We start from the raw sequence: 22,814 nt of genomic DNA, 5'->3' as shown, positions 1-22,814 counted from the left end.
CCTGGGGTATCATGCAGTCACACAACCAATAATAAACGAACATATCACAGCATAACTCTTCGTTCCTTACCTCCGACCTGTCGCCCCCTACAATTTCCCATCTCAGTTAATGACACCATGATCCACTCAGTTGCTCAAGCCTAAAATCTAGTAGTCATTCTAGATTTTTCCTCTTCTCTCATTCTCCACATTCCGTCCATCAGTTCTGTTGGCTTTACCTCCAGGTTATTTCTTAAATCTGTCAATTCTCCATCTCCACTGTTATGACCCTAATCCAAGCTCCATCATCTCTTACTTTAATTACTTCAGTTGGATCCAGATAGATCTTCTTGCTTGTTACTCTGGCTTTTCTACCATCCACCCACCACAGAACAGCCAGGGTGACCTCTGAAAAATGCAAGTTAGATCATGTCATCTAACTTGTAGTAGTAGGTGTCATCCCACCTACTACTCTTCAATAGATTATATGTTTTATTTCACAGCTGGCCAGTATGGGGATCCGAAATTTGACGTTGGTGCTACAACATTGCTCTAACCAACTGAGCTAATCAGCCAGCCCTCTTCAATAGATTCTCATTATGCTTTTGAAAACTACAAGGTCATTACCATGACCATGCGATCTACCTACTCGATCCCTTTCCATCATTTTGGATTACTCTGCCCCTCACTCACTACATGTTCTGCTCTTTGAACAATCCCAGGTTGTTCCTACCTCCAGACGTTTGCACCTACTGAGGCCTCTACCTGAATCTTTTTTCAGATTCTCAAATAGCTCACTCTCAGATATTCAGGAAGCCTTCCCTGATCACATAAACTATATTAACTGCTCCCCCTAGTCACTGTATAACACATCAGCCTATTCTGTTTTATTTATAGCACTTCAAAATTATTAAAATTATTTATATGTTGTTGGGCCGGCCCGGTGGCGCACTGGATAGTGCGCCGCTTGGGAAGTGTGGCGGCGCTCCCGCCCGAGGGTTCGGATCCCACGTACAGACCGGTTCCTGCTTTTTATTTATAGCACTTCAAAATTATTAAAATTATTTATATGTTGTTGGGCTGGCCCGGTGGCGCACTGGATAGTGCGCCGCTTGGGAAGTGTGGCGGCGCTCCCGCCCGAGGGTTCGGATCCCACGTACAGACCGGTTCCTGCTTTTTATTTATAGCACTTCAAAATTATTAAAATTATTTATATGTTGTTGGGCTGGCCCGGTGGCGCACTGGATAGTGCGCCGCTTGGGAAGTGTGGCGGCGCTCCCGCCCGAGGGTTCGGATCCCACGTACAGACCGGTTCCTGCTCCGGCAACGGATCGCAACCCTCAGTGTTGCCCCCGTACCGGACCGGGGACCGGCAACGGGATCGCAACCCTCAGTGTTGCGCCCGCACCACGCTCAGCCAGTGAGCGGGAACCGGTCTCCACATGGGATCCGAACCCTTGGCGGGAGCGCCGCCACACTCCCAAGCGGCGCACTCTCCAGTGCACCACCTGGCTGACCCTATATGTTGATCTTTTATTGTCTGTCATCCTACATCAGAACAACCTCATCAATGCCTGGAAGAGCACCTGGTTTGGAGAAGCACTCAATAAATAATTGAATGAACACAGGGCCTTCTGTCTTATTTGGCTTTTGCTTTTTATGTGTATTCTCATTCAGAGAATCCATCATAAGGGAGGAGTGAATGGCAGAGCAGGATTGGGGCATTTCCCCATAACACCACTAAATGCCTTAAGAAATCATTTTGAGTTCTAATGTTTTCCCTTCAAAAATATCCCTTGTAGATTTAGCACAAGTGCTGACACCACAGTAAACACTTGGGCAAGGGATTCCTGATTCTTTGTGTCAGGCTTTGTGGGGTTTGCCTAGCTCCTTAGATACGTGACTGACACCAGGCCCCTCTCCCGAAGTGTATCCACACTCTCTCCTCTCCAGGTGCCAGGCACTGCCCTCTTCTACCTTCAGTGTGAATAATTCTACTCTTTCCTCAGTTGTGCACACTGTGCTTTCCCCTCAGTGTGTCACATTCTGCCTTCTTGGTGTGCACACACCCTATTTTCTTTCCAAATCTTGGAAATCTTTCATGGAATCACTCTAACTTTATTTTGGCGGAGGGTTCAGGGCAGGGGTGGGCTGCACACATGGACTCTCCGTTGGACACAGGTGGCGGGGCTGAGCTTCGTGGGCAGGGGCAGGTGCATCAGGATGTTCCTGCTGTGCAGCTTAGTGGTGCCAAGGGGCCCTGCCATGTACACGGGACAGGAGTACACAGCTAGGCCGGCTGGGGGTGGCAGGTCAGTGGCACCCGGGGCTTGTGCGCTGACGCTGACCGGAGGCAGAGGGCTGGGCTGACTGGAAGGACTGTCTTGCAAGGCCCCAGCTATCGGGTCCCACTCGGCGTTCAGGAGCTGTAGCCCGATCAGCAGCAGCCCCATCTCTGGAACCGCGGGATTTGGACCATTCTCCACCTAGGGGAGCCAGAAGCTCGACAGATAAGGCTAGGGAGGAGGGCGCGGGGAGGTCGTGGGGGAGCGGAATGGAGAAGGGAGTAGGATAACTGAGGGGCAAGATCCATAGAAACCAAGAAGGGGTGACCTCGAGGTGCAATATCAGGGACTGTGAGGGGGCGGAATCCGGAACGAAGGGGCGGCGTGCAGATACCCGGAGGTGCAGAGGGTTGTTGTTCAGCTCCCGACGTTTATGCGGTAGCTGAATGGAGCCGCAGCCTCGGCTACCGGGGAGATTCGGGCTGGTCACATAATGGCCCAGGGAAGCCTCCCAACGCAGTGCCAGCAGCAGGCGGCGCGGGTGGCTGAAGGCAGACAGGTGAAAGACGCGCTCTGGTACTTCAGCGTCTGCGCCCACGGCCAGGTAGCGAACCAACAGCTGCCCACGGCGCGACAGTTGTCGCAGCCAGTGCCAGGGGGGCTGCGGACCTGCGGGAGAATGGGGTCGCCAAGGCGGGGGTAGGCGGCCAGTCCAGAGCGCTTGGGCCACCGCGGCGCAGCGCCGGGAGGCGCACGGGGGTGCGCCCTTTAGCTGCTGCAACTGGCAGTCAAGGTCGTGCTGGAGCATGCCCACCAGCTGGCTCAGTTCCAGAGCCTCCGTTTCTAGGAAGCACTCCAGAGGCCGCCGCGCATTCGGCCCCAGCACCGCCCATGGGGCTCCAGATTCGCGGCGAGCAGGGTGGGTCAGCAGAGCCTGCAGTGACTCCAGCCTCCGCTTGGCTTGCACTAGGCGTTGCCGCAGCCGCCGTTCACCGCGCCGGGCGCCCCCGCGAGCCGCAGGCAGCCATGTGCAGGAACACAGCTGCAGCGCGCTCAGGAGAGCGCGACTCTGGCGTCGCAACAGCCAGGCCTGGGGGCCCTCACTCAGTCCGCAGACCCTGGGTTCAGATGGTGTGGACAATAGGTGCATCTGGGCCTTGCAATCTGCCATGGCATCCAGCTCCCCTATTTCTTGGGGATGGAGGTGAGGGGTTAGAGACAAGATGGACTCTCCCCATTCCCAGACCCGAAGCAGCAGACCTTCCTCTGATCCTTTATGCCATCACCCCCAAAACCGTGTGAACATTGCCCCCTCATATACCTTTATTGGTACTTCTGTCCATATTCCTGTGGAGGTGGCATTGTACTATTCCCCACCTCAACACAGATTGGGGTTTACCTGGGTTGGGCATCAGAGTGGCCAACAGATACTGGGGTGTGTGTGGTTGGATCCGGCTCCCGCTGCTGGGGCTCAGGCAGGCTTGTGTGAGGCTAATCACAACCTCTCTGTCCTCAGTGTCCCCCACAGGACCTCCATAGAAAACTGAAACTAAGGATGAGGTCAGAGGTCCTCAGTTCCAGCCCCTCCAGTTTCCACCACCCCCAAAGTCAAAGTTGTGAATTATGTCTCAGTCTCAATACTCCCACCTCCCTTTACCAGGCTCTCCTGGGGGCTGATGACTGCATGGGGGACAGGAAGGGTCTCACCAGCCAGCTCCTGCATGGCAGCACTGGGATTGCTGAGGCTGGCCCACAGCTGATCTTGGGCCTGAAGGACCTGGGTCAGGGTCACTTGACTCCTGGGGGAGGGGAACAAAAAGTAGGGTTTCTAATATCATTGGTATGCTGAGGACTCTCAAATCTGATCTCCAGCCCAAACTTCTCCCTGAGCTCCAGGATCATGAGGACTCACTAGTCATTTCCGTTTGGCACCTCAAATACAACTTACTTTCAACTGAAATTATCATTTTCCCCCATAAAACCTGTTCTACTTCCTATCCCAGTGAGAGGTACCACCAGCCAACCAATTGTCTAAGGCAGAAATCTGGGAGTCATCCCTGGGAGTCAGCTCCTTCTTCCTCACTTCATATTTATTCTCTATCCCTACTGCGACTATCACCCTCGTCCCTACCATCCATACCACAAGCTCCTCCCTGGAGACTGCCAGAGACTCCTAAAACTGTTCTGCTTGCCTCCAGTCCTGCCTCCTCTTATCCATTCTCCACACTGCAGCCAGAATCATGTTTCTTCTCCTACTTGAAACCCTTCAGTGGCTTCCCACAGTTCTCAGGATAAAATCAGGCTCCTGCCATGGTCTTAAAGGCCCTTTGCCATGAGCCTCACCTCTTCCTACTCAACCCCAACATGTCTACCTCAGTCACACTGCCGTCTTCTCCCTTTTTGCTGAGCTTGATTCCTGCTGCTCAGAAAGGCCCCATCTCCATTTGCCTCTGCTTTTGAGATTCAATTCAAGTGAGCCTTCCTTGACTTTCCCTTGCCCTCACTCTTTGTAGTTCTCAAAGATAAATTATTTTTACTCATCCCAGCATGCAGAACATACTCAGTGTTTGCTGAGTGACTAAGTGACTTGGCAGGATGGGTGGGGTCCCTCACCAGCACCCCCTGTGTGCCTGCAGCTTCATTCCATAGAGTTGCCGGTGGAGCAGGAGGCCATGTAGGAGGAGCAGAGGCACTGCCTGGGTGGGGGGTTGCACGTAGTGTCCTTGCTGGGATAGCTCCACACTGTCGATCAAGACGTGGCTGAGCTCCAGAGACTGGTCCCAGAAGACAGGCATGCAGTGCTGAGTCAGCACAGCTGGTGAGGAAGGGAAGTGCTGAGTCAGTGCGGCACAGTTGCTCTCACCCTTCCAATTTGAGAGTCTGTACAGAAATGCTCCTCACCTGGCAAGGAAGCACTAGCCTCTGCAGACACAATAAGCCAAAGACGGAAATCTCTGTGGACAGTAGCCACATTCCTTCTTTCAGGTTGGGCTAAAAGCAGCTCCAATTCCAGGTCCGAGACCACTAGGGTCAGACATGGGACTGAGATCAGTACTCAGGTAAAGGGTCAGACGTAAGCCTAGGACCAGACTTGAGGCTGGAGCATCAGGAGTCAGACACAAGGCCAAGGGGACAGGCTTGGAGCTACGGGATCAGCCATGAGGGATGAGAGCTCAAACTCCGGCCCAAAAGTAGGGTAGGATCCCGGAAGCCATCTCTAGGCAGCAAACCCACCCTTGGCTCTGTCCAATAGCCCCAGCAAGGGCTGTAGCAGCTCTCTTGGCCAATGGGGCATCAGATGACAGTTATCCAGCACCAACCAGTGCCCCTTATACATAGCTTGGTATAGAGCGCTGACCACAGCTGAGACAGGGTCCCAGGCTCCGGAGCCCAGGGCTATCACCTGCAGATGCTTCTGCCCCTGAGGACCAACAGAAAGATGGCAGAGTGACTCAAAGTGATCCTGGGGTGACCCAGGAGACCCCGAGTACTGTCACAATGATCCAAAAGTCCCTAAGTAATCCAGAAAGATCCATGAGAATGCTGGGAGGGGGCCCCCATGCCCCATCCCAGCCCACAGAAGCTCAGTCACTCTGTGGCCAAGAGATTAGGTTCAAACCTGCTCATGCTTGGCAGCCAGTTTCTGGATGACAGTCAGGGGATGCAGGGTGGCTGTGAGGTGGCCAGACGATGGCAACAAGATCAGTATGGGCTGAGTAGCCTGACTATGTTCAAAGGGCATGGTGGGGGCACCCACGTTTTCATCCAGGGGCCGGCCCAGGAGGCTGGTGGTGAAGTCTGCCAGGGCACTTGCTAGGCGCTCAGGTCGCAGCACACGCCACAGGATCAGCTTCTGGAGGAGGCTGAGTGGCTCAGGACCAGGCCCGGGTGCAGGACCCAGCACTGTGGATGACAATGACAGGTAAACCTGCCAAACACTGGAGTGACCTGCAAGGGATGCACGCAGCCCAACAAATGAGGGAAGCAGCTCTAACATCCCACATTCATGCCAGGCTCTTGGCCCTACCCAGGCCGGTCGAGTCACACCTGGGACTGGCTTGCTGCACCCTATGCTGGGAGAGGCTGCCAGTCCAGGCCAGAATGCCAGCCTCTCCAGCTCTGATGCCTTCCCCGTCACTTGCAGCAGAGCCAAAGCACCCAATGCACCCACCAAGGGTACTTGGGTCAGGCCTAGTGCAGCCACCGTGCTGCCCAGCAGCTGGCGGGTCAGGTGTGTTCTCATCTGCAGCAGATGGCTGGCTAGATCACCCCCATGTGGAATGTCATGTGCCTTAATGTTGTCCAGAGCTTGCCTGGTGGCTGCCAGCCAATTCTCTGGGCTCGTACGGAAGAATGGCAGCAGGTTCTGCAGTGGGATTAGGGCCTTTACCATGGCCATTCCATGCCAAACAACACGCCGATAGGGTGCCCACAGTACTGCCTCCTCGAGCTTCTGCTCTTCTAGCTCCTCGCGGTGGACACGTTGCTGACATAGCTCTGCCTGGACCCTCACCACGTTCCGAAAAAACTTGGCTGGTTTCTGACTCTTTGGGTTCTGGATCAGCAAAGTTGTCAGCATTCGTTCCTGTATGCAGTCATTTGTTGGATGGTTCTGGCCCTTTCCCACAGTCCCCAAACATCTACAGTCATCTCTACACCCGTATTCAGGCCCCTCCAATGCTCATCTCAACATATAAACTGGGCCCCCAAGCACCTCAGCAGCCTCCACAGCTTTGCAGGCATCCAGAGCTCTGATCTTTAGGTCCTGCCAGTGGGCCTCGAGCTCGGGACGCTCTCTGCACAAGATTTCATGCAGCATCTGTTCTTCTAGTATTTCCATGTTCAGGCCCAGATCCAGAACATTCAGGCCCTTCATCAGTTCACAACCTAGGACTTAGGGTCATAGGGGAGATATTTAGTCCCTTCCCCTTGGCAGAGCCAGGGGTGGGGTGGGCAGGGAGCATGGCTCCTTGCAACAGTCCTGGGGCTGCTCTGGGCCAGGTTGAGCAAAGCCCTCTGGGGGCTGGTCCTGGGGGGCTAGTGTGTCCACAAAGCTGTGCTGGCAACTTACCCTCTGAGCCTCACCTTTTTCCAAGGCATAGAGGGGGAGGGTTGTACTCAAATAGAGACAGAAGCCAGGCTGCACCTGGGGTGGACCCAGCTGCTCCCGCTGCAGCAGCCATTGCAGTTCTTGGCACCCTAAGCCCAGCTCCATGTTGGTCAGTAGCACGGGCAGGCCTGTGAGGGGAAGGAAAGTACACCCTACCCACAATGCCAATGCCAGAATCCCTATGTCCACCCCCTCACCCCACCCCACCCACATGCATAAGATCTGGCTTTGACCAGCTCTCCCCTGGCTGATCAGAGGGTTCCCTCAAGACTCTTCAACATAGTTAGTGTCCAGAATGAAGGATGGGAGCTGAGGTCAGACTGAAGTGTGAGAGGCCTATGGGATCACAGAATGGGAGGAGGACAAAAGGGGGACATGGTGGGCAGGAACCAGTACTCACCACCAGTGGCTGCCTCCCGGAGCTGAGCACCCAGCTCTGGGTCAGCACCTGAGAGCACGCTAAGGTAGGCAAGAGGCGGAGACTGAATCTCAGAGGCTGACTTTGATCCCCGACTCTCTGTCTCCTTCTCCTCCTCTTTCTCTTCTTCTTCCTCGTCTTCTTTCTCCTCTTGCTCTTGCTCTTTCTCCTCCTCATTTTCCCTTTCCTCTGCTTTCTGCTCTTTTGTCTGGCCCTTAGCCTCATTATTGTCTTCACAATCACCGTCTTCCTCTACCAGGTTCTCCTCTTTACTCTCTCTCTTTTGGTTTCCCACAAGGCTCTTCCCTGGGGCAGAAAGATGCAAAGGAACTCTTTTTAGGGGAGGGATAGACTCCTGGGGAGCACGATTCACCCAAGGGCTCCACTTCGTCAGGGAAGGTCTGCAGGAAGACACCTTAGGAAAGTTGCTTAAGCTCTCTATGACTTTATGTCCTTATTTACAAAATTCAGTTGATGTTGGTGATAACCTCATAGGGTTATTGTGAAGATTAAATGAAATAATACATAGAAAACACTTAGGCTGGCACTCAACAGATGCTGGCTCTCATTATTATTAGTCTAAAATTCCAGGAAGGGGTTCTAGTCCTTTGTGAAATTGGCTCCGCTTTTGCCCTTTCCATAGATTAAAAGAGTCAATGCATTTTCCTTTTTTGACTAAGCTAATTTTGTCACTAACAACTAAAAGAGCCCTCACTAGTATAAAAATCAGTGCCTGGAAGCAGTGACTTGTAAGAGAAAGGCCATGAACTGTGAAACTATCCAGGTCATAGGCGGTGTGGTGGACACAGATGGTTGGCTAACCAGCAGCCATTCCTACACCCTTCTCCCTTGCCTCCTCTACTGAAGGAGCTGAAAAAGATAAATACTTGTTTTTTTCCAGGTTCTCTTGCAAGTGAAGGTTTCCAAGTCCCAGTTTGGAGCATTAATTTTCTATTGCTAACAAATTGCCACAAATTTAGCAGCTTGAAACAACACCTATTGATTATCTCACAGTTCTGTAAGATAAGTCCAGCACAGCATGGCTGGATTCTCCACTCAGGGTTACACTAGGCTAAAATCAAGGCATCAGCTGGGGCTGCAGTTCTCTTCCAGGCTTCCTGGTTTTTGACAGAATTCATTTCCTTCTCACACTTGCCCTGTAGCCCCCTCCATCTTCAAGCCAGCAAAGGTTCATTGAATCCTTGTGTTTCAAATCTCTCTGACTGCCTTTTCTTTGCTCCTTTCTGTTTTGAAGGGCTCATTTGATTATATTGGGTCCACTCAATAATCTAAGATAATATCTCCATATTAAAGTTAATTGATTAGTAACCTTAATTACATCAGCAAAGTATTTCTTGCCACGTAACATAACTTAATCACAAGAGTAACACCAGAAGGCAAAGGTTGTGTGGACTAAAATTCTGCCTACCACATTTGGCTATTCAGACTTCCATAACATCTTTTGCTTTCCTGACAAAAGGGACAGAAATGGCCAGCAGCAACTCTGACATGATGCTTGGAAGGGTAGCTGATATCTGGCAACTATGATGTACGTATTAGTTTCCCATAACAAATTACCATAGACTTATTGGCTTATAACAACAAAAGCTTATTCTCTCATAGTTCTGCAGGCCAGAAGTCTGAAATCAAGGTTTCAGCACGGCTGCACTCCCTCCAGAGGCTGTAAGGGAGAATCCTTCCTTGCTCCTTCCAACTTCTGGTGGTTCTAGGTATTTCTCGGCTTGCAGTTGTATGACTCCAATATTTGCCTCCATCTTCATATGGCCTTCTCCTCTGTGTATCTACCTCTTGTCTTCTGTCTCTTATAAGGACACTTGTCATAGGATTTAGGGCCTACCCAGGTAATGATCAGGATGCTCTCATTTCAAGGTCCTTAATTACATCTGCAAAGATCCTTTTTCCAAATAAGTTCACATTTTTTTCACCAACTCAACCCCCAACCTCTTCTTCTAGGAAATAAACACACTCTCCTCCTTTTCTCCTAGAAAATGCTCCTTCCAATACTCCACCCATATCGGACACTGATCCAAACAGAGTCAAGAGAAATATTCTCCCAGAATTTCTGAACATTGGATAAATTTGGGTAGTAAAGCTCTGAGTTGCAGGCCAAGTTTCCCATAGTGCTGGGAAGACCAGGGAAGTATGTAGATTCAGAACCATTGTAATATGGGGGGGGGGGGGGGAAGAAAAAGAAAAAGTAAATATGACCATATTTATAAATATAGTAATATAGTATAGGTTGGTGAGATCTGGGATATCCTGGGCACAAAAATTCAGTGTCTGCATTATGAAAGGGAAGACCACATGAGGCTGAGTGTTGGGCAGTTCAGACACCCCAGCAGCATTGTGTTATTGTGTTTATTACCCCTGGCCTTACCTCTTCCCTCAGTAGGAGCTGGCACCAAGCATCTATTCTCTTCCAGAGGCAGTGGGTTCAGCCAGATGAGGGCCTGGTTGCTGGGATCAAGCAGCAGAGGCCAACGGCAACTGCAGTAGTGGGTGCGGCTTCGCAGAAGCAGGCCTGCCAGGCGGGCTGACTTTGCCTGGGGCTTCAGGTCTCGGTCCCACTGGTACTGTTCAGATCCAGAGCTCAGCAAGGACAGAATACTGAAGGGAGAGCGTGTGGGTAATAGGGGGTTGTTTGGTGGCATGATGACAGATTTCTGTTTTTGTTTCAGTGCCTGTGCCACATCATCTGGGCCCAGGGCCTCCTGAGAGCCCCCACACAAAGCAAGCCATTTGTCCAGTAGCTCCTGGCGCCGCAATGGTGGGAAGGGACCCAGGTAGATGATGGCAGCTGAACACAGGAGGGCATCTCCGAACACAGTCATGCAGTGCTCCTTCAACTTCTGGTGTGGAAGGGAAGACCAAAGGGTGTGTAGGCCAGAGAGGAGGGTGCAGGCAGAGAGCATGGCAGAGGGGGAGCAACACAGGGTATGGAGGAGAGCATGGAAAGGAGGGTGAAGAGGGACAGAAGGAGGCAGGGAGGGCACAGGGAAGAGCGGGGATAGGGAGCATGAAATGAACTATAGGGAAGACATCTTGGAGGGGACCAGTTACCTGCAGCTGTACAGTCCAGGAGTGCATGGGCATGAGCAGGGCAGCTTTTATTGGCCATTTGTGATACTGGCTACACTGTGCCTGATTGAGGGTCTTCATCAGACGGCACTGGGAAGCTAGGGCCTCCTCCAGCTTCTTAGCCAGGGCCAAAGTATGCTCTAGGATCTCCTGGGCCTGAAACTGGTAGTGGCCCAGGCGGGCCTGCTCCTGAGCCAGTGTTGCTTCCACCTGTCGCAGCAGTAGGCCCGTGGGCAGTCTCCGACGCTGTGCCAGCCCATAGCGCAGAACGGCCCACAGCCAGACTGCCAGGCTTGCAGCAGGTATGCTTACTGCCCGCAGGGCTGCATCGCTCATACCTGGAGCCTTCAGAGCTAGGTTTAAGCTTATCAGCTCTGAGTCCGTCATCTTCTCTTTGGGGAAGAACACCAGCTCCTAGGAGGATGAGTATTAGGGGGATGGGGGAAGACAAGGATGCTTTGGGACTTGACCCAACAGTTTAGCTCTGCCAAGTCTCCCCTTTATGCCCTGTCACTCCTTCATTGTGCCCCACCTTCCCTACCTGATAAAAGTCCTCACTGCATAACAGCTGCTTGGCACTGGCCCAGCCTGTTTCATGGTGGAAGAGGTTACACAGTGCATCAGTCACCCGGACCACAGATTCTGGTGGTGCTCGATAGCTTCGTATCTCTTCAAAGTCAGCCACCTGCAGCTGGCTCAGAGGCCCCAGAAATGCCTTGCCCATCTAAATAAGAAGAGATGCACTCTGAAGTGAGCTCCTGAGATGTTCTGGTCTTTCTTCAAGGTGTTTCCAGGAGGGACCATCTTCTCCTAGGAGTTCCTATGAAAGGCCAGTCCCCAAACATCCCATTACCTTTGTCCCCTCCCCCAGAAGACTCTATGATAAGTCACCCCATCATCTCCTCTCCTCTGGTCATCCTATGAGAGGATGTCCTCTCCCAAGAGAGGAACAATGCAGGGCAGGTGGCAGGAAGAGCCCACCTGCTCCAGGAAAGCCTCATGCTGAGCCTGCAAGGCATCTTGCTGCTTGGCCAGGTTCTTAATGAGGTTCTCCTGATGTTGACATTCTGCCAGCTTCTGCTTGTGCAGGAGCTTGCTTTGCTCTAGCTGCTGCTGAAGTATGCTGAGGCTCTGTGAACAAAGACCCAAGGTGTGCAGCTCCAGATCCTGGGCCATTCGGGAACACCCCTGGGGAAGGCCCCATGGGCTTGGGACCACAGCACACTCCTCACTTGATAGAGTGATCAAGTTTAACTTCAAGTAGGCTACAGATAGTCTGAGTGTGTCACTTATTGGAGTGTGATTTCTACATCTGTGAATGCAGCCTCAAGTGGGTGGTTGCTTTCCCTGTCGCTACTTCACCACACAGGCCCAGCCAATCTGAATCCGAAGCCTGTGTGCATAACCATTATGCTAAACCTCTTATCTTAGTAGACCTATTAGCAGCCGTTGACACAGAAGACGGTTCCCGACCTCTTGAAGCATTCTCCTCTCTTGGCCTTCATGACACTGTGCTCTCCTTGGGCTTTCTCCAGCTTCTCTGCCTGCTCTTTCTCAGTCTCTTCCTCTGCCATACCTTAACTACTTCTCAGCAATTTTTTCAGGACCCACTTCTTACCCTACACTTCTACACATCCTTCCTAATCTCATGGCTTTGATTACCACTTATATTCTAACAACTGCCAAATCTCTCTCTCCAACCAAGGTCTCTCCCAAGCCCACACCATGTATCCATCTGCTTAGTGGAAATCTTCTCTTGGATGTCTCATACGCCCTCCCAGACTCCACCTGCCCCCAAACGAATGTATTGGTTATGCCTCCTCAGCTCCCCTGAAATCTTTTAATTTTTTTTTTTTTTTTTTTTGGTCGCTAGCCAGTATGGGGATCTTGACCTTGGTATTATAACACTGTGCTCCAACCACCTGAGCTAACCGGCCAGGCCTCCCCTGCCATCTTATTCCTCTTTTTGTGTGTTCTTTTTCTCAGAGAACTGTGGAAAAATACACTCAAATTTCCCAAGGAAGAAACCTAGTTGTTACCCTTTTCTTCTGTTGCCCCAAACCCAGCTCATCTTCAAAGCCTTTCAATCCTACCTCTTAAATGTCTCTCATGTCCACTCCCATCCCCAACACTCATCACTCACGTTCAGGTTTTCTCACTCCTGGCCTTCTGCACTGGCTTCCTAACTGGTCTCTCAGTTTCTACTCTTATTTCCCCTCCTCTAATCCATTCCCTGTGCTGTAGCTTGATTGGTTTTCTAAAAACCAAATCTCACCATCATCCTGTCTCCTAACACTTGTCACTCCTACATTTGGTTGACAATGCCTTTGTGACCAGGCCCCAACTTCATCTCTTTTCTCTCTTCCAGCACTCTACTCTCCAGCCATTTCTGACTTTCAGGGCTTTTTGTTTGTTTGTTTTAATTTTTCTTTTCTTTTTCTGCTGTATGATCCCTGACTTTCAGTTCCCCCAGTGTGACACACATTCTCTTGCCTCTGGGACTTTGAACATGGTGTTACTTCAGCCTTGGGACATTCTCCCTCCGAGTCCCCTTCTATACCTAACCAAATCCTATCTAACCTTCAGGCATCAACTTTGATGTACTTAGTTCATTTGTTTACATATTTAAAGAATGTTTTTGAGTCTTTTACCACATTCTACACATGATCTCTATTACATGTTGGGACACTATATTTTCTCTAGAAAGCTTTTCTTGATGCTTCAGAGTCTGGACTTTCTCTGTCATATACAGTGGTTTGTAATTGCCTGGATGAGTCTATATCCTCCAGTAAACTTCAGACACCATGAAGGCAAGGATAGTGTCTTATCTCCTCTTATTATGATGCAATCTTACCTAATATTAACAGTAACTAACATTTATTGAGCTCTTGCTATGTGCCAGCACTTTTAAATGCTTTATATGTAAGATCTCGTTTAACTCTCATCACAATCTTATGAGGTTAGAGAAGTCTTCCTAACCTCTCTAGATCTGTTTTCTCATCTGTAAAATCAGTAAAGAACAGCCACCTCAGAAAGTCGCGGCAAGGATTCTATCTTCTATCTATCTATCTATCTATCTATCTATCTATCTATCTATCTATCTATCTATCTATATCTATCTATCTATCTATCTATCTATCTATCTATCTATATTAAACGTACATGTAGACATAGGCACATAGATATAAATATTAATGATTGCCTAGATAAAAAAATATAGAGTTCAGTTAATTTTTTTGAGTACAGTAATGAATAAATGAACCAATTGAACATGAGAGAGGAAAGAGATGAAGGGGCCCAGACTGACTCCTGGGATTTGGCTTAAATGATTAAGAGGATAGTGGTTTCATTTCCTAGGGTGGGGAGCATTGGAAGAAATGCATACTATTACAGCTGTTGAATGAACAATCAAGGAATCTGATTCTGAATAACCCCTGAGATAATGAATGTCTCTTTTCCAGACCTTGGGCTTATCATATTGTGCTCTAATATAAGTGACCCACAAATCAAGGAATAGTAGCACCCCTAAACTAGATCAACAATTCCTGGTATTAATTATCTTGGGGAAAGGTAGGGCCCAAAACAAGAAACTGGAATTTGGAAAACATGGGGAAGGGGACTCCCTCTGAGTTTCTTTTCTTTCTTTTGCAACTCAACTGAGTCTTGAGGTTTAATCTAAGCTGGTCATCTTAGGTAGTGGAGAGTAGAAGGGCACCAGTACTTTGAGAACTCCAGGGGGCAACCTGTACATAGAACACAATGAAAACCATGTAGGTGGACACAACATAAACCATGTCTCTGGAGTTGTGCAACACTGGGTGACAGTCCTGTGGGCACCTATCAGAGTGCTAGACATTAAAAGCTTGAGGCCTGAAAGCCTAGTAAAAAATAAGTCAGAATATCCAGTTGTGAATTGGGCACTAGTTCACTTCTCTCTAGTTATCCCTGAAACTTTATCAACATCTTGTGTAGGAATTCATCTTATTAAAAACAAAACAAAGTAAAACTTCTCTTTAGTTTGGGAAAACTTTTTTTTTTTTTTTTAAAGATGACCGGTGAGGGGATCTTAACCCTTGCCTTGGTGTTGTCAGCACCACGCTCACACAGTGAGCTAACTGGCCATCCCTATATGGGATCCGAACCTGTGGCCTTGGTGTTATCAGCACCGCACTCTCCCGAGTGAGCCACGGGCCGGCCCTTGGGAAAACTATTTTAACTGGGAGTATTTGGCTATAGAAAGTGTAATGACTTTCACCCCCACCAGTTTTAGCCAAATATTAGAGATATGTTGATTCAAAGAGGATTGCTTTATATAAGGAAGCAAAAAGTTTGGACTAGACAAAAAAACCTCTTATTACATGAGAACTGTATTTGGGGAGCTCTAAAGGAAAAATAGGATGGCTGAATAACATTGTGGAACAGCTGTTGGGGAGATAGAATGGTAAAGGAAAAGTTGGTCACTGGGAAATATACGAGGAGGGTGACTAAAGAAATTCAGGACATGGATGTCTAGTCTACCACTTACATCTTTCTGGTTCTGTGCTATAATGTAAATGTCCCCCTACTGTCACCACCCACCTACATTTCCTCATTGTACACAACAGCCTTGTATATTTGGTGCTTTTGTGGAAGAAAGAGGTACAGGGACAAAGCAGTCTTGGGATGCTGGTGAGACAAGAACTGAGGTTTACTCTGGTTGGTTCCTCCTAAATCCCTTTGGGACTCCTGTTTTGACATCACTAAGTAAGCTTTACAATCTTCTCCTCCTTACTTTGTGGGATTCTTTCAGTTGTTGTTCCAAATTGAAGACCAGGCTGGTATGTATATCGTGCTCCTCAATCAGCATTTTCAGATTCCCCAGGGCATTCTGGATCCTGGAGATACAATGTGCCAGTGAATGGACCCAAGGGAGCAGAGGAGGTCCACTGCAGGGAATGGGGCCACTCACCGCTGGGCCTTGTTCTTTATCTGCAGTGTCATCTGTTGCTGCTGTAGCAGAAAGGTATCCAGGAAGTCTAGGAAGGTCTTGGGGGTGACAAGTGGCAACACAGGGCATAGGTGTTCATGGTAGTAGGCAGCCGAAAGGTGGATAAGAGCCATAGCTTTGGCCACACTGGGAATCGAGGTCTGGAGATCTGGGCACTTCAAGGAGCCTGTAATGGGCATGGCTTTAGCCTGGTCTTGTGAGCTTTTGGGGGAACAGGAAAGGAAAGAAACCCTCTCCTAGTTTGAGAAGAAGAGCACAAAAGGTGAAGGGGGCTCAGTAGGCTCTAGAGAAAGAGAGACTGATCTAGGTAATAACCTTCATTAGAACCTGGTTGAAATGAGTGGTGATGACAGGTAAAAAAGACTCACCATCTTCAAGGAATAGACTCTGCGCACCATCCAGGTGGTGCTGGGCCACTTTGACCAGGTCGGCTTGGTCCCAAGGTTCATAGCGGTCAATGCTGGCAGTGGCCAGTTGAAGAAGTCTCAGGAAAAGGGTGGAGGGAAGCTGCTTCTGGGCCTGGTCATCTCCAATCAGGAAGAACATGTGCAGGTGGCTGCACACTTGCTGGTAGAACCTGTGGGTCAGGGGCTTAGCTGCTGTATTCTCTTTACCCATTTGCTCATCCAAGCTCCAATCACCATGCTAACCCCTTAGCGCTGATCTTCTGAGCCCTCACAGCAGCCCACAGATGGCCTTTTGGCCAGGAAAGAGTAAGAGCAGATCAGACTCGGGAATGGGGTTCTTGACCTCACCTCTGCAACACTTCCTTCTTGATGTTCTGTTTGACACCAAGGTTCTCCCTGGGGATATGTTCTTCAATGCTGTCCAGATCTGCTTCTGTATACTGGTCAGGGAAACTGCCTGAAGTTGCCAGGGCTAGCAGGCGATGAAGGGTAGTGAGATCCACATCCTTGGGCACCAGAAGGGCCACTGGCTGGCTTAAAATGCCAGCATGCCAGCTGGCATCTCGTAGACACTGAAGGATGGCCTCCTCTGACCCAGACGGCAGATGGAAGAGGCGGACCTGACAAATGCTAGTGGCCAGAGTGATGGCAGTGTGGCGTGCTGTACCCACAGTCCCTGAGAGCAGTAGACCATGCTGCCGGGGCCTGGCCAGCACCCGGACCAGGCGGGCCACATGCTGAGCCATGGAGTGGCACCGGGCAAGGTTGGGGCTCAGTCCCAGCTGAGAAGCTGAGGTAGCCAGCTGCTCCTCCAGGCTCTCCCACTGCTGTTCCAGGTACAAGTTGGGGCTCTCAAAGTCGGACTCCAGTATGAGCTCCTGACTGAACACCAGGTCTGAGGGCTTTTCCTGGGGATGGAGTAGTAGCACTGATAGCAACAGGGGTGAGACCAGGTCCATCTGGAGTACCTTGCTCTTGGATAATCTCTTTACCTGGAGCTTGTAGGTGGAAGGACTTGTGCCTTCCTCCTTTCTCATGTGACTTATGCTTTTCATTGTCTCCCTGCTTACTGGCCTTATGGACGATGATAGACTCGGATTACTGGAGTATGAGCCTGTGGTGACCTGAAGGCCATAAGGGTCCTCTTCCTCCTCTGTCTCACTGTTGCTGTTGTTTGAGTCCTCCCACTGGGCCAACTCCCCTTCGGATTCCACTTCAGGCACTCTCTCCTTCTCTTCCTCCTCTTCATGGTCCTTGCCTAGGTGCTGGGGCCCTGACCCACAGCAGAAGACCCTCTGAGCTACTTCTAGGAGAAGATTGGCACAGTAGGAGCGTTCCCTAGGGCTGTCCAGCCGGTCACAAAAGGTTCTTTGTGCCTCATGCAACCAAAGACGCACCATGTTGCGCATGGCCATCATAACAGTCAGGCGAGTGCCACACAAGCCCGACACTCGGCGCAAGTGTTCCTGGTGGTTGGGACAGTCCACAAAACCTTGGGAGCCCATTCTGGTGGGCAGTAGCTGCAGGCTGCCAAGTAGGTGGCTCACAGAGTGCAGGGAGAAGCGGTAGTGTGGGCGGAGGGGTGAAGGCATGAAGCAGTTGCACACAGCCTCCCAGGCTTCCACTGAGGCCTGGACCAGGGCTCTTGCCAGAACACCCTCCCGCTCCACAGATGGGAAGCGCTCAAGCCAGGCCTGGATGCCAGGTGCATGCCTGCTCAGTAGGGTGGCCTCGGTCATGCTGTCCAGGGCCAGCACTGTGAAGAGTCGAAAGAGGCGTGGGCACAGTGGGCGCTCACAGCAGCCTGGTACTGTGGCAGTGGCAAGGAAGTTGACTATAGGCTGCAGTGTCTGCAGTTCTAAGGTGCTGTGGGCATACACGGTGCCATCTATGGCCTGGCGCAGAGTCTCCAACACTGGCTGGCAGCTCTTCTCTGGGTCTGTGGGACATGAAGAATAACAATGAGGACACGTGTGAGACCACATGAGAGTGTCACCCTGTTCCTCCTATTCCTGCCTCTTGGGACTGCTTCTGGCACATGTAGGGTTCTAAAGGAATTTTGCGCATCTGATGTGTTGGGACTTGGCCACATCTGAGTAAGTTGTTCACTCTCCCCCACACGATCCCTAAAATTGAGTAATTTCTTTTCTCTTCTCCCGCAGGTCCTACCTCTATGATCAACTATTCATTCACTGAAGGTTAATGAATAGTAAGATTTGAAAACTGAGATGGATGGACACCTGATCTGATCACAATTAGGGGGAAAGTGCAATCACTTCAGTCAAAGAGACTGGAGTTGTATCACGTGTACACTTGTTAAAAATCAACTTTATTAAGAAGTTTTACATAAAATAAAAAGTACATATTTTAAGTGTATAGTTCAATGGATGTTGACAAATGTATACAGCTGTGTAACCACCACCCCAGTGATATTTAGAACATTTTCATCATCCAGAAAGTTCCCTCAGGCATCTTTATAGTCAATCCCCCTACCTGATTTCTATCACCATTGGTTAGCTTGGCCTGTTCTAGAACTTCATATAAATGGAATCACATGGTATATATTTGATTGTGTTTGTCTTCTTTCACTCAGCAATGTTTTTGAGATTACATCCATGTTTTTATGTGTATCAGTAGTTTGTTCCATTTTACTCCTGAGTAGTATTTGTTTTGAGAACACCCAACTAAATTGGGGTTCCAGTACCAGAGCAGCTAGCAGCCCTGCCCTAACAGGAGATGAAGGGGAGCCAGATGTGGGTGTTTACAGTGTGCCTTTCAAGGGATACTTCTTTTACCCAGCAGACCACCTAATGTTGATCCATGACCAAGGGGTCCCTCACACAAGAAACTTGTTTACACTGACAGATGCCCTTGTGGCTCTTGTCTGACCCGTGTCCAGTTTATGCCTGCCTGACCATCACTCTGGTGCTGGGAGCCCGACCTTGTGTTCCCCCAGTGTGTGGTTCTTCAGATGGAAGGCACAAATTTAACACACAACCACAATAGGAAACAAGTTCAAAGATTTGTATTTATAAATCCTCGGCAAGGAGAGCATAAAGGGTCTGGAGGGCAGTCTTCTGTCCCTGGGTCATGCAAGGAAGGAATAAAGAATCAGGCAGAGAGAGAAAAGCACATGGCAACTAGCAGTACAAAAAAGGGAATGGGGGCGGGCCACTTTAAGTTCTTGGGCAAATGCCTGAATGGTCTGTTTAAAGGAAGCTGCTGGAAGGGAAAGCAGGGAGCTCAGTCTGCTAAGTAGAAATACCAGCTGGAACCATTTGGGGGTGCTGTAGAACTGGAAATGTGTTAAGCGTAAAAGTTCTGGGATGAGAAAGTCAAACTTGTATTTAAAATGGATGCTGAGGACACATAAAATTATAAGAATTCACTACAGTATTCCATTGTGGAAATACCACAATTTTTAGATCCATTGACACATTAATGGGCATTTAAGTTGTTTCTAGGTTTTGGCTATTCAGAATAATACTGCTGTGAACATTCATGTATAAGTTTCTTCGAGGACATGTGTATTCATTTTAATTGGGTGAAGGCCTAAGAATGGAATTTGTGGGTCATATGTAAGTATCTATTTAATCTAGTAAGAAACTGGCACATTTTCCTTCATAGTGTTTGTACCATTTTACACTCTCACCAGCAAAATGTGAGAGTTTCAGTTGCTCCACATCTTCGAAAACACTTGTTATTGTCAGTCTTTCTAATTATAATCTTTCTAGTGGTGTGAGGTGCTATCATGTGGTAGTTTTAATTTGAAGTTCACTGATGCCTAATAACATCAAGCAGCTTTCCACGTGCTACTGACCACTTACATATCTTTTGTGAAGTGTCTATTCAAGTCTTTTATCCATTTAAAACAATTGAGATGATGCTTGTTTTCTTATTGAGTTGTAAGAGCTTTTTGTGTATTCTGTGTACAAGTCCTTTGTCAGATACGTGTATCATGCATATTTTCTGTCTGTGGCTTATTTTTTTTTGTTTTCTTAACTGTGTCTTTGGAAGGGAACAGGGTTTAATTTTAATTTTTGTGGCCTAAGAAATCATTGCATAACCAAGGTCACACAGATTTTTCTCCAACATTGTTTTCTAAAAGTTTTTATAGTTTTAGCTTTTAGGTCTGTGATCAATTAATAACTGATTTTTATATATGTTGTGAGGTAGGACTCTTTGTTCATTTTTTTCTCCATGCATATAGCCAGTTGTTCCAGCATCATTCTTTGAAAAGACTATTTTTCCCCCATTGAATTATCTTGGCACATTGGTTGAAAACCAACTGACTGTATATCAGATTCTCTATTCTATTCCATTCGTTTATATCTATGTCCTTATACCAGTACCACATTCTCTTGATTACCATAGCTGTTTAGTAAGTCTTAAAAGCACTAGTGTAAGTGTTCCAACTTTGTTATTTTTTTTTTTTTCAAAGTTGTCTTAGCTCTTCTAGGTCTTTTGCATTTCCATGTAAATTTCAGAATGGGTCTGTCAATTTCTTTTTTTTCTTTTTCTTTCTTTCTTTTCTTTTCTTTTTTTTTTTTTTTGTGGCTGACTGGTCTGGGGATCCAAACCCTTGACCTTTATTACACCATGATCCAACAACTGAGCTAACCAGCCAGCCCTAGCCTGTCAACTTTGACCAAAAAAAAAAAAAAAAACTTGTTCAGATTTAGATTGAGATGACGTTGAATTTACAGATCAATTTGTGGAGAAAGAACATCTTAATGGTTTTTATCCTTGAGTTTGTTGATGTGATATATCACATTTATTGACTAAGATCAACAAAAGAGAGAAAGTAGGTTTTTCAGGAATATAAATAAAATAGACAAACCAGTAGCTAGGTTAACAAAAAAAGGAGAGAAGACCCAAATAACGAAAATCAGAAATGAAAAGGGAGACATTACAACTGATACCACAGAAATACAAAGAATCATTAGAGACTATTATAAACAACTGTATGACAACAAATATGAAATCCTGGAAGATACGAATACGTTTCTGGACACATACGAACTACCCAGACTGAACCAAGAAGAGACAGAAAACCCAAACAGACCAATAACAAGCAATGAGATTGAAGCAGTAATCAGCAATCTTCCAACTAAGAAAAACCAGGGTCTGGATGGCTTTACAGATGAATTCTATCAAACCTTTAAAGAGGAATTAATACCAATTCTCCTCAAACTATTCCAAAAATTTAAACAGAAGCCACTCTCCTGACCTCATTCTATGAGGCCAACATAACCTGATACCAAAACCAGATAAGGACAGAAGAAGAGAAAATTACAGGCCAATATCCTTGATGAACATAGATGCAAAAATCCTCAACAAAATATTAGCAATCAAAGTACAGCAACACATTAAAAAAGCTATATATCATGATCAAGTAGGATTCATCCTAGGGATGCAAAGATGGTTCGACAATCATGTTATATGCCAATATAGATGGTTCTCTTTTCCAATTTTATGGGGTTTTATTTCCTTTTCTTAGAGCACTGACATGGCTCTTCAATACAATATTGAATGAAGCAGTGAGAATGTACATTCTTGCCTTTTGACTGATCTTGGAGGGAAAGTGTTGAATATTTCACCATTAAGTATGTAGTTAGCTGTTGATTTTAATAGAGGCCCTTCATCAAATTGAGAAAATTTCCTTCTGTTCCTAGTGAGCTGTGAAGTGTTGAATTTTGTCAAATGCTTTTTCTTTATCTGTTGAGATTATCTTTTCTCTCCTTTATTGTTAATGTCACAAATTACACTGATTTTTGAATATTGAGCCAATTTTGATTTCTCAGGATAAACTTCATCTGGTCATAATGTGGGTTATTTTTATATGTTGCTGAATTTCACTTAATAATATTTCATTGAGAATTTATTTTTGCATTTATATTTATGAAAGATAATAGTCTATAATTAATTTTCTTGAAGTGTCTTTGTCAGGGCTTGGTATTAGGATTACGGTAACCACATAAAAATGACCTGGGAAATGTTTACTCTTCCATTTTCTGAAAAAGTACTTGCACATATCACTTTTTTTTTCAAATATAGTATATAATTCAACTGTGTAACCATCTGGGACTGCGGACTTTTATTATGAATTCAAAATTTTAATAGATATTGGGCTATTCATTTTCTATTTTTTTTCTTCTTGAGTCAGGCTTTGAGTTGTGTTTTGCAAGGTATCTATCCATTTCATCTAAGTTACTAAATTTATTAGCATAAAGTTTTTCACAATATTCCCTTGTTATTCTTTTGTAATATCTTTAATAAGACCTCTTTCTTTTCTGATAGTGAAGATGTATGTTTTCTTTTTTATTTCTTGATTTCTGTTACTTGGAGATTGTCAATTTTATTTATCTTTTTCTAAAAACCAAATTATAGCTTTGTTAATGTTCTCTATTTGTGTGTTTTTCTACTTCGTTGATTTCTGCTCTGATCTTTATGATTTATTTCCTTCTAATTGCTTTGGGTTATATCTTGCTCTTCTTTCACTAGATTTTTTTTTTTTTTTGGCAGGGGG

The 22,814-nt window shown here is 47.5% G+C and overlaps 2 protein-coding genes across 3 annotated transcripts in view; one reads left to right on the top strand and one right to left on the bottom strand.

The window, feature by feature from the left end:
- RRP8 (ribosomal RNA processing 8, methyltransferase, homolog (yeast)) overlaps positions 1-18,656 on the top strand; it is a 48,742-nt gene extending 30,086 nt beyond the window's left edge. For both annotated transcript variants that reach the window (XM_008581575.1, XM_008581574.1), the window contains one exon: positions 18,448-18,656. In XM_008581575.1, coding sequence (XP_008579797.1) covers positions 18,448-18,481 — 34 coding nt within the window. In that variant the 3' untranslated portion in view covers positions 18,482-18,656. The remainder of the gene's footprint in view (positions 1-18,447) is intronic.
- LOC103597706 (dynein heavy chain domain-containing protein 1-like) overlaps positions 2,077-22,814 on the bottom strand; it is a 65,169-nt gene continuing 44,431 nt past the window's right edge. The window contains exons 18-36 of the mRNA XM_008581576.1: positions 16,634-18,224; positions 16,247-16,455; positions 15,840-16,044; positions 15,663-15,765; positions 11,873-12,022; positions 11,433-11,615; positions 10,874-11,305; positions 10,191-10,662; positions 7,775-8,098; positions 7,350-7,502; positions 6,979-7,157; positions 5,884-6,849; positions 5,499-5,685; positions 5,166-5,288; positions 4,878-5,079; positions 3,972-4,063; positions 3,664-3,813; positions 2,659-3,455; positions 2,077-2,465 (exon numbers count right to left, since the gene is read on the bottom strand). Coding sequence (XP_008579798.1) covers positions 2,115-2,465; positions 2,659-3,455; positions 3,664-3,813; positions 3,972-4,063; positions 4,878-5,079; positions 5,166-5,288; positions 5,499-5,685; positions 5,884-6,849; positions 6,979-7,157; positions 7,350-7,502; positions 7,775-8,098; positions 10,191-10,662; positions 10,874-11,305; positions 11,433-11,615; positions 11,873-12,022; positions 15,663-15,765; positions 15,840-16,044; positions 16,247-16,455; positions 16,634-18,224 — 6,869 coding nt within the window. The 3' untranslated portion in view covers positions 2,077-2,114. The remainder of the gene's footprint in view (positions 2,466-2,658; positions 3,456-3,663; positions 3,814-3,971; positions 4,064-4,877; positions 5,080-5,165; positions 5,289-5,498; positions 5,686-5,883; positions 6,850-6,978; positions 7,158-7,349; positions 7,503-7,774; positions 8,099-10,190; positions 10,663-10,873; positions 11,306-11,432; positions 11,616-11,872; positions 12,023-15,662; positions 15,766-15,839; positions 16,045-16,246; positions 16,456-16,633; positions 18,225-22,814) is intronic.

The sequence above is a fragment of the Galeopterus variegatus genome, unplaced genomic scaffold (assembly GCF_000696425.1).
Source record: "Galeopterus variegatus unplaced genomic scaffold, G_variegatus-3.0.2 Scaffold2396, whole genome shotgun sequence".
In the NCBI taxonomy this organism is placed as follows: Eukaryota; Metazoa; Chordata; class Mammalia; order Dermoptera; family Cynocephalidae; genus Galeopterus; species Galeopterus variegatus.
The sequence above is the reverse complement of the archived record's forward strand: the minus strand, read 5'-3'. Positions and strand labels throughout refer to the sequence as shown.